Source organism: Elaeis guineensis, chromosome 4 (assembly GCF_000442705.2).
Source record: "Elaeis guineensis isolate ETL-2024a chromosome 4, EG11, whole genome shotgun sequence".
Lineage (NCBI taxonomy): Eukaryota > Viridiplantae > Streptophyta > Magnoliopsida > Arecales > Arecaceae > Elaeis > Elaeis guineensis.
Genome location: NC_025996.2, coordinates 11312171 through 11330118, shown reverse-complemented (window position 1 = coordinate 11330118; position 17948 = coordinate 11312171). Strand labels below are relative to the sequence as shown.

At 41.9% G+C, this 17948-nt stretch overlaps 1 protein-coding gene across 1 annotated transcript in view; it reads right to left on the bottom strand.

The window, feature by feature from the left end:
* LOC105034871 (uncharacterized) overlaps positions 1 to 16969 on the bottom strand; it is a 38752-nt gene extending 21783 nt beyond the window's left edge. Inside the window, 2 exon segments of the mRNA XM_010910188.4 lie at positions 11431 to 11623; positions 16820 to 16969. Of these exon segments, the coding sequence (XP_010908490.2) occupies positions 11431 to 11623; positions 16820 to 16969 (343 nt within the window).
* Positions 16970 to 17948: the final 979 nt, after the last annotated feature.

Below are 17948 nucleotides of genomic sequence, written 5' to 3'. Positions count from 1 at the left end.
AATATCATATTTTTTGATCAAAATTTATCGAATTAAAAATTAAAATTTATTAAAAATCCAATGTCCCCACATGGATCAACTTGACGACATCATCCAGGATTTTCGAATTGATCCATAGAAACTCTTCTTATATTTCTTTTAATTATTATTATATTTATTTATTTATTTAATTTCATAAATCTTAAAAATTTAAGAGAGAGAGAGCAGAGAGAGAAAGTTTCTCTCTCCCTTTTCTTTTTCTCTCTTTTTTTTTCTTTTCTTTTCTCTTTTTCTTCTTTTTTTCTTTTTTTCTTTTCTTTTCTTTTCTCTTTTTCTTCTTTTTCTTTTCTTTTCTTTTCTCTTTTTCTTTTTTTTCTTTTCTCTCGGGCTCCTTCATGGCCGAAACAGGGGACCGGCAAGTCCCCTCCCTTGCCCGACCGTTCAGGCCACGGCCGACACGGCGGAGGCCGGCGGCAAAGGGGGGCCACTCTCTCAGGTTCGGAGAGGCAAGGCCGGCGGTCGGTTGTGATCGCCGGCACCGAAAAATCAAAAGGAAGAAGAGACCAAACAGGGGTCTCTTCTCCGACCAAAAAGCGACGACATCCGTCGCCGGCAGTCGCGCACAGAGGTACGGGAAGAAGGAGAAAGAAGAGAGGTAGTGGAGGAAAACTTACTTCGGCCTCCGGTGACCTCGTCGGTGAGCAATCACGACGAGAACAAAATGAGTATCCGCGGCTCCAATCGAAAAAATCAGGGAGGAAGAGAGGGGAATAGGACCGGTGATCGGCTTCTAAGGAAGGGGAGGGCCTTTTTATAGAGAGCCCTAAGACTCCTGGTGGTCCTAGGACTCCTGATCTCTGGGGTTTAATCGGAGAAGAAGACTCCTACCGGGAGTCTTCTTCCCGGTTCCCCTGTTTTTTTTTTTTTTGGGCTTGGATCTTAATAGATGGGCTTAGGCTATAACATTCTTCACCCCTAAAAGAAATTTCGTCCTCAAAATTTTTCATACCTGTAGTCTCAAAGAGCTGGGGATATTTTTGCTTCATTTATTCCTCTAATTCTCAAGTAGCTTCTCTTTCCGAATGTCAACTCCACTATACCTTGACATAATGAATGTTGCGATGTCTCAGCACTTGTTCTTTACGATCCACGATCCGTACAGGATATTCTTCATATGATAACTCCTTTCTAACTTGCAATGGTTCAAGTTCCACGATGTGACTTGGGTCTGGTAAATATTTCTTTAACATAGAAATATGAAAAACATTATGAACTCCTGCAAGTGAAGGTAGTAAGGCAAGTCTATACGCCACCTCATAAATTTTTTCCAAAATCTCAAACGGACCCACATATCTAGGATTCAATTTGCCACGAATGCCAAATCTTGAGATTCTTTTTGAAAGAGATACTTTGAGAAATACATGGTCACCAATTTGAAATTCTAATTTCCGTCTCCTGTTATCTGCATAACTTTTCTGTCTGCTTTGTGCTGTCCGAAGTCATTCTTTAATTAATTGAATCTTCTCGACTGCTTGTTGAACAAGTTCGGGATCCAATATTCTCCGCTCACCAACATCATCCCAGTGAATCGGTGATCGACATCTTCTACCATATAATGCTTCATAAGGTGCCATACCAATGCTAGCCTGATAACTGTTATTGTAAGCAAACTCAATCAAAGGTAGATGCTCATCTCATGAACTTTTAATATCCAAAATACAAATTCTCAACATATCTTCTAAGATCTGAATAGTTCTCTCTGACTGACCATCAGTCTGTAGATGGAAAGCTGTACTGAAGTTCAATTTTTTCCTAATGCTTGTGTAAGCTCTTCCAAAACTGAGATACAAATTTGGTATTTCGATCCGATACGATGGTCACTGAAATTTTATGTAGCCTTACAATTTTTTCATATATAATTTTGCTAGTCTTTCCAAAGTAAATCTAACTCTGATTGGTAGAAAGTGTGCAGACTTTGTCAATCGGTCCACAATCACCCAGGCTGCATTATTTTTACTTGGAGTCTTCGGTAGTCCAGTTACAAAATCCATAGTGATATGTTCCCACTTCTATACTGGAATATCAAGAGGTTGAAGTAGTCCCGCAGGTCTCTGATGTTCAGCTTTAACTTGTTGACACACCAAACATTGAGCCATGAATTGAGCGATCTCTCTCTTCATATTATTCCACCAGTACATTTCTTTTAAGTCTCTATACATCTTAGTACCTCCCGGATGAACTGTATAACCGGTCTGATGTGCTTCTTGAAGTATTTCATGCTTGAGTACTGAATCATTGGGTACGTAAATTTTATTTTCGAACCTCAACGAACCATCATCATGTATCTTGAATTCAGATTGAACACCAGCTTCCACTGAATTTCTTATTTTCATTAGTTGTGGATCATCATTCTGGGCAACTATAATTCTTTCAATGAGTGTTGGCTGAACCCTCATGTTGGCAATCGTATTGTTGAGTCATATATTCGGATGTCTAATTTCAGTTTTCTTATATCCTCCAATAATTGGCTTTGATGTGTGATTAAAACCGTCAAATTTTTCATGGATTTTCTACTAAGGGCATCAGCAACGACATTAGCTTTTCTGGGATGATAATGGATTGTTAAATCATAATCTTTCAATAGTTCTAACCACCTTCTCTGTCTCATATTTAATTTCTTCTGCGTAAAAATATACTTCAAACTCTTATGATCAGTAAACACTTCACACTGCGCACCGTATAAGTGATGTCTCCAAATTTTTAGGGCAAAAATCACTGCAGCTAATTCCAAATAATGTGTCGGATAATTTTGTTCATATGGTTTCAATTATCTTGAGACGTAGGCCAATACCTTACCATGTTGCATCAATATACAGCCGAGTCCTTTTTTAGATGCATCACTATATATTGTGAATCTTTCATCTTCTGTTGGTATAGTAAGGATAGAGACTGAAACTAATCGTTGTTTTAACTCTTGAAAACTCTGTTCACAATCTTCGGTCCACTCGAATTTAACCCCTTTTTGAGTAAGACGAGTCAAAAGTGCAGCTATGCGGGAGAATCCTTCTACAAATCATCTGTAATATCCTGCTATTCTCAAAAAGCTTTGAATCTCGAAAATATTTGTAGGTCTGTTCCACTGCATCACAGCTTCCACTTTTGTTGGATCCACAGAAATTTCATCTTTAGACACGATGTGTCCTAAAAAGACTATTTTGTCCAACCAAAATTCACACTTCTTAAATTTAGCATAAAGCTTTTCTTTCCCCAATATTTGTAGTACACACCGTAAATGTTCTTCATGCTCCAATTTACTCCTTGAATATATCAAGATATCGTCAATAAATACGACAACAAACTTATCAAGATAGGATTTGAATATTCTGTTCATTAAATCCATAAAGGCTGCTGGAGCATTGGTTAACCCAAAAGGCATCACTAGAAATTCATAATATTCATAACGAGTTCTAAATGCAGTCTTTGGTATGTCCTCTGTTTTGATTTTTAACTGATGATATCCTGAACGAAGATCAATTTTTAAAAAGACTTGTGCACCTTACAGCTGATCAATCAAATCATCGATTCGAGGTAGAGGATACTTATTTCTGATAGTGTTCTTATTTAACTCTCTATAGTCGATACAAAGCCTCATACTACCATCTTTCTTCTTCACAAATAAGACTGGAGCTCCCCAAGGAGATACACTAGGCCTTATAAAATCTTTATTCAACAAATCCTGTAATTGATCTTTCAACTCCTTTAACTCCATAGGAGCCATTCGGTATGGAGCTTTAGAAATCGGACCAGTATTGGGTGCCAACTCAATGATAAATTCAATTTCTCTGTCTGGTGGTAGTCCGATTAAATCATCAATGAATACATCCGAAAATTCATTTACGATAGGAATATCCTGTAACTTCAATTCATCATGTTCTTTATTCTTTATTGATACTAGGTAACCTCTACATCCCTTTCTTAGCATCTGTCTAGCTTGCACAAATGAAATAATACGTGGAGGGGTGGTTCCTGTACTTCCATCAAAACTGAATGTCAATTCTTTCAGTATTTGAAAGTTCACTCTCTTTCCATGACAATCTACAGAGGCATGATAAGTAGCAAGCCAATCCATTCCTAAAATGACATCGAAATCATGCATATCTAGGACCACCAAATCTGTCGGTAATTCTCTTTCTCCTATTCTGATACTACATGATTTGCACACACTTTCGGTACTCAAAATACTACCTACTGGTGTCTCAACATATAATTTAATTTTCATAGGTTTACTGTTAGGATTTGATGCCTCGAGATTCAGCCCATATTGAGCCCACAGTGAAGTTCGCGATGAAAAACAGAGTCCAACGAGATCAAGATCACTTGAAACGGAGCTCAGATGGAGGAGATACGAGCTTTTGAAGTTGGCACGAGATTTGAGGCGGTGGAGGACCGACGGCGGGCGGTAGCGGCGCGGCCGCAGAAGGCGGTGCGCGGGACGCGCGACCCAGTCCCGTGCGGGATGTGCGACCCACATGGGTGGGTGGCCCAGTCGGGCGCGCGGCCCAGCCCCACGCGGGCTAGTGCGCAGGCGTGGCCTGCTGGCCCTTTGCCCCGATCCACCGTGGACCGGGCGGTCCACGGCTGGGCCTGTGGACCGCGTGGGTGTTTCCCACGCATTTCTCGCGGTCCACAACACTATTCTATGGACCGAAGCGCGATCTGAGGGCGTGGGTGGCTTCCGGTCTTGATCCAACGGTCCAGGGGTTATCTTGCTTTATTTAGGACTCCTAATCCATCTCTAATCAAGTGTTTAACCCTTTAAAAGGGCCCTGTCATGAACAGTGAAGCGGGAGGTTCGGTTTTTTGTGCCGTACGAAGCCCATACGGAACCCAAGAAAAGAGAGAGGCAGAAGCGCTGAGAGAGAAGGAGCAGGAGGCTCCTGGACAGCGGTCGCCAGGTACTTCAGGGGTTCAGGGGGTCTTCCAAGAGAGAGAGAGCTTTTGTGAGGGGAACTTCCAGTGAGAGAGAATTAGGTGTACAAGGGTTGAGGGTGAGGTCTCCTCTTGTAAAATTTTTTTTTCATAGTGAAGTTTGCATGCCCCGTGGAGGCGAGCCCTTTTGTGGCTGATCCACGTATTTTGATTGTTTTTCTTTTGTTTTGTTTCTTCTTTCTTCCTGCTGCATCTCGTGGTACTAAAAAGATCTTGGGAGGTGGTGTCCTGGCCAGCATCCACCCAACAAGTGGTATCAGAGCAAGGCGGTACAAGGACGTAGATTGCAGCGGTGGTGAGCAAGACTGAAGATGGAGAAAACAGGAACAATCAAGATGGAGATCAACAAGTTCGATGGTAAGAGCAATTTCTCCTTGTGGCAGGCAAGGGTGAAGGACGTGCTCATCCAACAGGGGTTGATCGATGCTCTCTTGTGCGATGAGAAGCCGACCACCATGGAGGTGCGGGATTGAAAATCGCTACAGATGCAGGCGGTGAGTACCATCCGCATGTACCTGACAGATGAGGTGGTGATCCATATGCTGAGCGAGACTTTTCCGACGGTGCTGTGGTCGAAGCTCAAGGAGTTGTACATGGCGAAGTCTTTCACCAACACACTTTTCCTCTGAAGGCAGTTTTACCAACTGCAGATGACTGAGAGATAGAGCGTGCAGGAGCATCTAAGCCACTTTCAGAAGATCCTCACCGACCTCCTCAGCGTTGGTGAGAATGTTGAGGAGAAGATCAGGGCGCTGGTTTTGCTGGCGTCGCTTCTCCCTTCGTACGAGTCCTTGGTAACCGCTCCTCTAGTGGAGAAGAGCACTATCAAGATGGATGAGGTCACCATGGCGATACTCCAGAATGAGATTCTCAGGAGGGAGAACACAGCTTCGAGCTCAGGTGGCGGTAGCTCAGCTTTGGTGGCTTCTGGAAGAGCAGGAGGCGGTAGACGGAGCGACAGGAGATCGCAACGAGGGCGGTCTAAGTCCAAGAGGGACTTGAGCAAAATCAGGTGTTACCAGTGTGAGGAGTTGGGGCATCTAGCCAGAAATTATCCTCAACTTAAAAATCGGACGGTGGCTGCTGTAGCGACGGCCAGCAGCGATTTAGATGGAGATGTCCTGGAGATATCTGATGAGGTATCTACTTCTTCCCAGCAGTGGATATTAGATTCTGCATGCCCCTATCATGTGTGTTGCAGAGAGAAGCAGTTTGACTCCCTGAAGAACAGTGAGGGCACTGTATATCTGCCGGATGGATCGAGCTGTGCGATCAGAGGCATTGGGACGGTTAGCTGGAGGACACATGACGGTGCAGTGAGGAGATTGGGGGAGGTCCGATACATACCTGATTTTAGACGGAATCTTATCTCACTTAGTAGACTGGATTCGAGAGGCTACAGGACGGTAGCTGGTGGAGGAATCCTGAGGGTGTTACGCGGTGATAGGATTGTGCTGGAGAAGAAGAAGGGGAGCAGAGGATATTATTACCTGACGGGGAGCCCAGTGCGAGGTGGAGCTTCGGGAGCCAGGTGGAACCCAGAGCGAGGTGGAGCTCCAGGAGGTGGATCGGGCACGAGACAGGAGACTCGGGAGGATGAGAGGCGACGTCGCAAGGTGAGATTTCTATTGCCACAGGATGATGCTCCGAGCAGGTCTCAAGTCAAGAGGAGCACAGCATGCGATGGAAATGGGATCGAGCAGCCTGGCTCGACTCCCATGTTTGCCCATCCATGATCAGCAGGCGATTGCCCCAGGGTATGGGGGCGAGGAGATCCAGAAGCTCTCAGAATTTGGAGGAGGCTGAATATCGAGTCGAGGTGGAGATTGTTAAGATTTGATGCCTCAAGATTTAGCCCACATTGAGCCCACAGCGAGGTTCGCAGTGAAAAATGGAGTCCAACGAGATTAAGATCACCTGAAACGGATCTCGGATGGAGGAGATACGAGCTTTTGAAGTTGGCATGAGATTCGAGGCGGTGGAGGATCGCCGGCGGCCGGCGGCGGGTGGTAGCGGCGCGGCCCAGGCGGGCGCACGACCCAAGCTGGGGCGCGGCCCAACCCCATACGGGCCCGCGCACAGGCGCGGCCTGCTGGCCCTTTGCCCCGGTCCACCGTGGATCGGGCGGTCCACGGCTAGGCCTATGGACCGCGTGGGCATTTTTCACGCATTTCTCATGGTCCACGATACTATTCCATGGATCGGAGCGCGATCTGAGGGCGTGGGTGGCTCCCAATCTTGATCCGACGGTCCAGGGGTTATCTGGCTTTGTTTAGGACTCCTAATCCATCTCTAATCAAGTATTTAACCCTTTAAAAGGGCCCTATGATGAACAGTGAAGCGGGAGGTTCGATTTTTTGCACCGTACGAAGCCCGTACGGAACCTAAGAGAAGAGAGAAGCAGAAGCGCTGAGAGAGAAGGAGCAGGAGGCTCCTGGACAGCGATCGCCAGGCACTTCAGGAGTTCAGGGGGTCTTCTAAGAGAGAGAGCTTTTGTGAGGAAAACTTCTAGTGAGAGAGAATTGGGTGTACAAGGGTTGAGGGTGAGGTCTCCTCTTGTAAATTTTTTTCATAGTGAAGTTTGCATGCCCCATGGAGGCGAGCCCTTTTGTGGCTGATCCACGTATTTTGATTGTTTTTCTTTTGTTTTGTTTCTTCTTTCTTCCTGCTGCATCTCGTGGTACTGAAAAAATCTTGGGAGGTGGTGTCCTGGCCAGACATCCACCCAACATTCACATACTATATCATGTTGTCTAATAAAAGTAGTGGATATAAAGGAGTGTGTAGCACCAGAATCAAAAAAAACTGAAGCATGAATACCAGATACAGGAATGATACATGTCACCACAGCATTAGAGGCCTGAGCATCCTGTTGCGTGAGTGCATAGATCCTTCCTTGAGTTTTCGGCCTTTGACCTTCATCCTTTGTTTGTGTGGGTCTATTCTCATTCCTCTGGGGGCAATCTGTAATTTTGTGTCCTTTCTGTCCACAGCTAAAATAAGAACCAGTATTCCATGGGCAATTAGAAGACTCATGCTCTCTTCGACCACATCTCGAACATCTAGCTGCCTCATTCTCACGATTATTATCATTTGCTGGCTTCTTTACTGGATCCTTATTGTTTTGATTTCGTCCTTGAGTTCCACCAAACCTATTTTTCTTCTTCTGGTTCCTTTCTCTCTCTGCATGTGCTTCATTAACTTCCTTCTCAATTATTAGAGCTTTATTCACAATTGAGGCATAAGTAGTTAACTCATAAGGTACAACTTGTTTTCTAATTTCTGTCTTCAATCTCATTTCAAATTTATGTACTCTGTCTTGCTCAATCTCAACTAATCTTAGAATAAACTTGGCTAACTCCATGAATTTAGCTTCATATTCTGCAACGGATCTGTTCCCCTGTTTCAGATGAATGAACTCCTGCTCTTTCTATATTCTGACACTTTAGGGGAAGTACTTGTCAAAGAATTCATCTCGAAATCTCTCCCAAGTGAGTGGTATCCTATCGTGTTCATATTTTTGTTCAAGTATACACCACCAGTTGTATGCCTCATCTTGTAACAGATATGCTGTGTAACGGATCTTCTTTTCATCGTAGCATTCTTGCATGGCGAATGCCTTCTCCATTTCCATAATCCAGTTATCTGCTTCCAGTGGCTCGATGGTCCCTTTGAAGGCCGGAGGGGCTAGCTTCTTAAACTCGACGATATTGTTTCTCTGCATCGAATGTTCTCCATGTCCAGGTGTCGGTGGAAAATGCTGACGTGGCTGTGCATATTGTTGTTGAAGTAACTGTTGTTGTGTTTGAACTACTCCGATCAGAGTTTGCATTAGTTGAGTCATGTTCGGCTCCTCCTGTACTGTCGGAGTATTTTCGGTAGGATCAAAGATTCCCTCCTGCTGAGATGTGCCGCTATTCAATTGGGGAGTGTTATCACCAAGTGAATTTGATGTCCCTCCTACCGCTCTTTGAGTATTCTTCGTTCGTCGTGGAGGCATTTTGACCTATGACAAATTTGAGATAATAACTTATCCTTAATAAGGTTATAAACTTACTTGAGACAGGTCAGATCATAATTATCATAATTAACCTCTCAAATTTCCTAATATCTACCCATCACTCGCGCATTCTATTCTACATGTCTTTATCTATCTACTTATGCTCTGATACCATATTAATTGTCACACCCCTGATCCGAGATTGTGAATCGAGGATCATAGCAACCACCGTATACTCATAGAAAACTTTTTCTATAAGCATGCAAGGCATTTCATCATGATATCTTACACATAAAGTTAAATAATTTTTTTCAATTTTTTTATAATCAAACTTTAGTTCAAATAACAAATCAAAACTCGGTGTCTAAAAGAAAAATAATTGTCTGACAAAGTCAACACTTAAAATAAAAGTCTTGAATCAATTCTGAGAAAATCCTAAATCAAATGAGCTAATTCTATCTCTAATCGCTCTCCCAACCGAAATCCCGCATCATGCTAATTTTCTGAATCTGTAAAGAAAAACATAAAACTCATTATGAGCTAAATAGCCCAGTAAGCAGTGTATACCTTTAACTGAATGAATCAGGCAATAATACTATACATATCGATTTACTGATAATAACAAAAATAATATGTAAATTCATGAAATCATAATCATACTATCAATCATATATAAAATTTCAATTCATCATAATTTTATATTATGCTTATCATCTTAAATTCATCAATTTCTTAAGTTCTTCCTACCAACCATGACTATGACTACATTTTTTCTGTGGCAGGGTCATAATACCGCGTATCTGCTTGCGGTAAGCTACGAATCATCTGGCAGCCAAATCTTTTGGAACCGCTGGTCTCGCTGACGGTTTGTCGCTAGTCTTTCTGGCGATATGTCGCTGGTCTCGCTGGCGACATAAACCCTCAGGACAATCAATTGCCAACGTATATGCCCCATTGGTGGGGTCCTTTACATAGTCGGGTTGTTAAATTCATATCATCTTCCAATTCATATTTTATTTTCAAAAATAATATAAATAATTGATGTTCGAGTCAAATCAATCGTATCATTCTTTATGATCATACATCATCATAATAATTTTATTTTCAACAAATAACTTCAATCATAAATAATTTCTACAATTAACTTCAATCATAAATAATTTCAATAATTATTTTCAATAAATATTTTCAATCACAAGCATGCCATGAATTTATTTAATTCAGAATTTATAATTTACCAGATAAATTCAATAAAAGTAAACACTACTTACCTCAAAAGAAAATTCAAACTAGAAATTCTAGAAATCTTGAAAATCCTTCTCCGGACCTGATACATCAAATATCATATTTTTTTGATCAAAATTTTATTGAATTAAAAATTAAAATTTGTTAAAAATCCAATGTCCCCACATGGATCAACTTGACGACATCATCCAGGATTTTCGGATTGATCCATAGAAACTCTTCTTATATTTCTTTTAATTATTATTATTATATTTATTTATTTATTTATTTTTAATTCTATAAATTTTAAAAATTTAAGAAAGAGAGCAGAGAAAGTTTCTCTCTCCCTTTTCTTTTTCTCTCTTTTTTTTTCTTTTCTCTTTTTTTCTTTTTTCTTATTTTTCTTTTCTTTTCTTTTCTCTTTTTCTTTTTTTCTTTTCTTTTCTTTTCTTTTTCTTTTTTTCTTTTCTCTCGGACTCCTTCATGGCCGAAACAGGAACCGGCAGGTCCCCTCCCTTGCCCGACCATTCAGGCCACGGCCGACACGATGGAGGCCGGCAGCAGAGGGGGCCACTCTCCTGAGTTCAGAGAGGCAAGGCTGGCAGTCGGTTTGATTGCCGGTGCCGAAAAATCAAAAGGAAGAAGAGACCAAACAGGGGTCTCTTCTCCGATCAAAAAGCGGCGACACCCGTCACCGGCAGTCACGCACAGAGGCACGGGAAGAAGGAAAAAGAAGAGAGGTAGTGGAAGAAAACTTACTTCGACCTCCGGTGACCTCGTCGGTGAGCAATCATGGCGAGAACAAAACGAGTATCCGCGGCTCCAATCGAAAAAATCAGGGAGGAAGAGAGGGGAATAGGACCGGTGATCGCTTCTAAGGAAGGGGAGGGTCTTTTTATAGAGAGCTCTAGGATTCTGGTGGTCTTAGGACTCTCGATCTTCGGGGTTTAATCGGAGAAGAAGACTTCTATCGGGAGTCTTCTTCTCGATTTTTCTGTGTTTTTTTTTTTTTTTTTTTTTTTTTTTTTTTTTTAAATTTGAATCTTGATAGATGGGTTTGCGCTATAACAGTGTACCTATATAGTCTTATTTTATTACATATGTCTTGAGCTCTCCATTAATCACCATTAAGTTACTACAGTGGCCGGTGCAAGCTTTTGGATCCACCAACAACTTCAAGTACCGCGGTGCCCCGAGCCCACGGTCTCCGGAACTAATTATTTCTACTAGCGACAAACCGGAGACGGGAAGAGCAGATGCATCAGCTAGGCACGTGCTGAGTTGGTGCATCACCTGCCGGCCATGGGAAGGACAGCACAAAGCATTATTGGTGGTGGGCGCTGCCATGCCCAAATCATTGTCTCCTAATACGTGTGCGGCCCCGCATGCAACACGTACGTTGGGAGATCTTCTGATGGCCCATTGTGAATCCTACCGAACAAACGAATTAAGTCACTGATGGCCATCACGTGTAGATCTATTTAAAAAAAAAAAAAATTAAAAAAAAAAAGGGGGCTCATCACAGAACACTGTGGGACTACTTGCATGACGTCCTCTTCCACTTGGGATTTGGTAATAGGTTTATTTCTTGGGTTAACCCAGATTCGAGATTCTTCAATGACTCACCGACTTTTCATTATAATCATGGATCTCCCAGTTTTAACGAACAATTTTTTTTTTCATTCTTTGCACATAAATGCTATTTTCTAGATGCCTTAGAAATGTTGCTGACGGAGGAATGGTTAAAGATTTTCAAACTCTTGCATCAGGCTCATATATTTCATTTGTTTTTTCTCTGGTTGTCTTCTAGTGGTTAGGGCATCTAGATGAAATGAAAAGCTATTTAGGAGGATTATGAAAAATTGTTGTCTATATTTTGAATAAGACAAGATTAAAAAGTTTGGAACTATCCCGAGGTTCATCAATTTGGTCGTATGCTTTCTCTAATTGGTCAGGCTCCACTTGTGAGTCGAATTCAACAATTTTGATGGTTCGAAATAAAAATCTCTATTTTTTGATGTTGACAAGACCTATTTTAATGTCGATTCTGACTTCTCTTATCATTACCTATCATGTGCTTCACTCGATTATAATTAATTTTTTTGTGCTTTCATGAATGATGCTATTTTGATCAAAAAAAACTTGATTTCATAAAAACATTTGTGTATCCTTTATGGTGACGGGGGAATTGGTTTGTAGAAGTTTGAAGCTCAAGTGCGGCCAAGGTGGTCTCTCTTCCAATAAAGATTCGCCATGCTATATCAAATTGGACGGTATAAGATGTCTCATATTATATCAATTGGAACCGGTGTACAAAGTTCCAAAAGAAAATAAAGTTCCAAGAGGCGCAAGTTGGAAAACTAGAGTAGGTATATGAAGACACTGGTAATTAATATTGGTGAACCAAAGAAACAATAAACGTTCTACCAAAAAAAAGAAACAATAAACGGGAACTAAAAAAATTCATTTCAATGATCGATTGCATAACCTACTCAAATTTTTCCTAGATAACAATTAAAAAAGAATAAAAAACAAAAGCATATAGAGGTACGCCTCCCTATAAGAAGCAGAAAGAATGGAGTACACATGCAAAAACTCAGTTCACACCAAAGGTTGGTTTATGTTTTACTTTAACTTCTAGTATTATGGGATACATATAGATACATTGCACTTTGATACTTGTATAGTAGGAGGGGAAGATATCTTTCAAGTAAGAGAATTTTCAAATTTTTTTTCGTTGAATTTTCATCATGATGCTATCCAGCCATTTACATAATATTTTTAAAAAAATATTATTGCTTATTTTGCTGATTGAGATATCAATATTTCAATAAATACACCAAGACATGAAGCATTGACTGTTAAAGGTCAAAAACTAGCATAGAGGCCAATGGTTTCCGGAAATAAAGTTGTTGACAATTAGTACATGAAGGAGTGGCTCCTTCACCTTTTATCTTTCACGAAAAGGGAAAACAACTACAAAATTTTAGTCGCTATCATGTAGTGTTTATTTATGAAACGACGACATAGAAGGATATCAGCCTAGCTACAACTTTATTAAGTGGGACAGATCCTTAGAATGAACGGACCTTAGGGTAGTCTTTCATCACCTAAGCACAATGCCACGCCACTTTCATGGTGGGAGGAACTGTGACATGTCAGTATGTCAGTAGTCCAGTGCATATATTGCAGTGCCGATTGATATATATGTCGCGTTGGCATTCACAAGCAAAACTGAGGCAATCTCTCTTTCATATGAGGATTGCCTCAATTATATTTGGTCATCACCTACGAAGCAGGACTCACATCCCTCTCGCTATAATTTTTCTCACAATTCACATGTCTTGTTGTGCCACACATTTATTTCATTAAATATAGTAACCGGCATGCATGGTAAATTTAATACGCATTAATATTGTTTATAATGGACTCTCTCTCTCTCTCTCTCTCTCAACTTTATGGACATGTCAGTATATATATTTATAGACACACACATATGTATGCATGTATGTATATGTATATATGTAGTTCTTGGTATATATACAATATTTTCTATGAGAAATCTTCTCTTGTATTCAAAACATAATCTAATTCAGCAACTTAGATTACCTCTTGACAGTGGAGCCACATGGATTCCCGCACCATTCTATTTTGATTAGATAATTCCTTAGGGGGTCTTCAGGTTACATTGCTTGGATAACCTTTGCAGTTGTGGAGATGCAGGTTAGAATTATCAGTAACACAACAACCTTGTCAAGCTTGGATTGGCAAATTAGGTGAGGTCATCAAGATATACAGCCGAGGGCCACACCAGGACAGCCAATAGAGAGCAAGCATCCCCACTTGGCATGACCTGAAGGTTTTATCTTCTTCATCTATTGAGACTCAAGCACATCGATCAGCAATTGAGTTAATTGCCAAATGTATGACCTAGCATATAAGACAAGCAACATGGGCATGCCTTATTGCTTGGGTTTAGTTACCATGTGGAAGTTGCCCTCGCCTTATCTAGTTCATGCAGCAGCACTCACCATGTGATGATGAGTGATGTCATATGGTTGAACTCTTGCTACAATAATATTCCCAGGTGGCAATTGCCGTAAAATTACAATATTGAAATCTATTTTGGGGATATTTCGAAATGTTTTTTTTTTTCTTTTGCTTTGCCAATGTTCTCTCACTTGTATCGAACCCAGACTAAGGACCGATTTGAGCTACACTTGATTCAGGTTCAGGACAGTAAACAAAATCCTTTATAGTCAGCTCTCATGCTCATCATGAATGTTGGCTGAAATTGATGGTGACTTATTTAATCTAATGCTAGTCTGGCGTATAACATTTATTTATAATTGATAATACTATGTTATAGACAATTATGTAGTAGATTCGGTATATTATAGCATCGAACATCACAATTAAACATGCCACCATAATAAATTCACATCACTTCTGGATTTAATCTGATGAACAAGGATTTATATGTAATTTCTAAATCTCTAAGGCATGCATCAAAACCTAATATGATCTTCCAAATCCCATCTTTGCTTGAAAAATTTTATTTGGGTTGAAGAATGTGACATTAGGATGAGCCCTAATTAGGTAGTCAACGTCCATCTTCTCAGGGATTGATTGTTCTTGTAAGTCATAATATTGTGGAAGGTTGTATGGATCTAGTATATCTCATGCCTCTCGGTGTTATAATTCTTTTCAAATTCATTAATGTTTCAGAGGACATGGTAATTTTTTAGAAAAATGTCTGATATTGTTATCATAAACTGCTCCTCTATTTATGCTGAAACTTTGTCAACTGTCTGACCTTTAAATAACCTCTTATTTTATTAAAAAAAATTTAAGCATTGTAAACATCAATTTTCTAGAATTGTCATTTGCTTCTAGAGCTTTTATCCAAGCAAAAATCTATCACCCATGATCATTCGCCTGCTGTCATGGTGCACACTGCATAGTACTCCCACCCAATTTATTAAAAATAAATTTTATAACAAAGTAGATAAGATTCGGATCAAGATTGTTAATAATAAATTCTTACCAACATTATCATGCGAATCAAATTTTTATAACAACAACGTAGAGCCAGCCAGGTACAGATATTCAACACTATTGTGACCAGGACACTGCGCCCACTCTCGTCGTGTAACACTCAAGCTAACGCGGGGAGTGGCAATCCTGCAATTCCGTGCAAGAAAGGGCCTACTGTGGCGGTTCCGCCACGTGGCCACGGCGCCTCTCAGATTAACTTGCTCCTCCCGAACCATTTAGATGAACGTACGATAGCGGAAAACGACAAGATCATTCAGCGCCTGCGCTTTCTCGTCGATTCGTCGTCATCGTCAAGGACCTCTTGACTGGATGGTACAGCGCGAACACGTGAACGCGGAACTTTGCTTCTCCTTCCGAAGTCGTGCCGAAGCACCCGTACAATGACAGCCGTTGGATAAGGCTGAGTTGGTTGGACAAAACGACGGACGTTCCACAGTGAAAAGAGTTGGCACTGGGTTTTTCCTTTTTGCCGTACCATGATTTTTTTTTTTTTAACATGACATCCACGTTGTTCTCATACAAATATAGTTAAAAAATTAAAATATAAAATATCATATAAAACTCTAAAAGCTCATGATCTTGATATCACGACCACTCACTAAAATGATTGACAATAAAAGATGCAATCCAACCTACAGCACTGTTTATCTCTCGATAGATATATCAACAGTCGTCGCAGAAAGTATCGAAGAGACTTTCAAATATCGTGAATCAATAGATGAATTGTGGACTGCTCGACAATACTCCGGATCTAGATAATAACATAGCAGAGTCACCCTTTACAATGATTCTTTCCGCATGCATCTTAGTCATGCATAGGTGATGCCCATCCAGACGATCTGAAGCTCCCGCCGAGAATGATGGCTCAAATATAGGAGACCCTTCAGCTACTAGTAGCCTACCCTCAGGGCCTCGGATCATATAGCCCACATCGCCTCTACCCCCCAACATTGCCATCAAAGTTGATCGTGATGAAGCTCGAGGGTGGGGGCTCCAGGAGATGAAAATCATCCTGTGGACCACTGCAGGAGCAGCAAGGGAGCCCCAAAAACTCGGATCATCAAGGGACTGTCCGAAAGTATCAAAGCAATAGTACTTTTTCGCCAGATAATAAACTCTTTCCAGCACCTGATGTCGAGAATGACCTCGGCATCAAAGACCTGGCTGTTTCTGACAGTCAGATCTGGTAGGCAATGTATGCCAGTCTCCCAATCGAGCCATGGTGAATCACACCAAAAAGGAAGAGAGCCAAGAGCTAGAATATATGCCCTAGTGTGGCCACCTCCATCAGCCAGATAAAGTATGCCCTAGGACCACGTAAAAAGACATACTCCTTGTCTCATCCTCCATCCTACAGCTGGGCAGATGGTCGACATTCCATGTCCCTATCCCCGAGGAGGGATCGAGTCAAAAGATGGCCCCAGGCGACCTTCCAAAGGAAGAGTCTAATCCTGGGGTGGACAGCAGCTCTCTAGATCCAGGCTGCCTCGATCCTCCTCTCTGACACTGGTATGTACATCGTAGCAAGCTCCCGGTAGGGATCCTGATGCAGTAAGACTGGCCCCACACCTCAAATCCTGACTCGGTGGATAGAGATGGAGATAGCAAGGATCCTATCTGCAAGCTGGCCTCCAAATAGCTGGATGATGTTTTGGGTCCTCCAGCTCTATCGTCCTCAGTGATCAAGTCGCAAACACACCAGTCATCGCCTACCTCCATACTGACGAATGTCGGCCAACATGAGAGAGGTAGACTGGAGATCCACGCATCTTGGCTCACATCAATCGAGGCCCCGTCGCCACTCAGCCACCTAAGTTGGGCCTCCATTGTAGGGCTATGAGTCCGAATCTCCCTCCAGATGAAAGAGCAACTGCAGTCTTCTCAACTATGGGATCCCTGACTCTAAGCCCCATAGTGAGCTCTTATCACCCTGCTCTACAAACAGTTGGACTGGATGAGGAATCTCACAGCATGCCTGGCAAACGTCACCTCCTTCCTGAGCAGCAAAGACTAGATTCCTAGGCCCCGTAGCACAGTCTGTGACCACCAGACAATTTTCAGGAGAGCAGGTGCAGTCTGTGACCACCCTATGTGGAGCCCCACAAAAAGTTTCAAAACTGCTGTTCTAGACTCCTGAACATGCACAAGACACAACAGTATTCGCAAGTAGGTAAATCGAATGGAGCTCAGAACTGACCTCACGAGTGTAGCCCTCTCCATTATAGAAAGAGAACGAGCTTCCAGCCATCGAGGCACTCCTGAATCCTCTGCTTCATGAGCCTACAATCAGCCCTCCACAGTCTCTGACCCATGATGGGGATACCAAGAGAAGTCAGAGTCCTGGTCTGCTCGGAATTCCTAGCCTATCTCGAATCATGTGCTTCATTTACACCTTCATCTTTGGGCTGAAGATGATAGTGGACTTCTGCAGATTCACACACTGCTCATATGCCCGACAGTAGGCCTCCACCATAGATGCGAAGCACCTCGCATTGCGCATTGAGGCCTAACCGATGAGTAAACAGTCATCAATAAATAGAAGATGCGATAGAGACTGCATCCCAGGGGCAGGCCAGTAGGGTTCCAGCTCACCTCCTGGACCGCCACCTGAAGAGCACGAGATAGGGCATCAGCACATAAAATAAATAGATAGGGGGAGAGAGGACACCCTTGTCGGAGGTTGCTGGTCGAGTGAAAG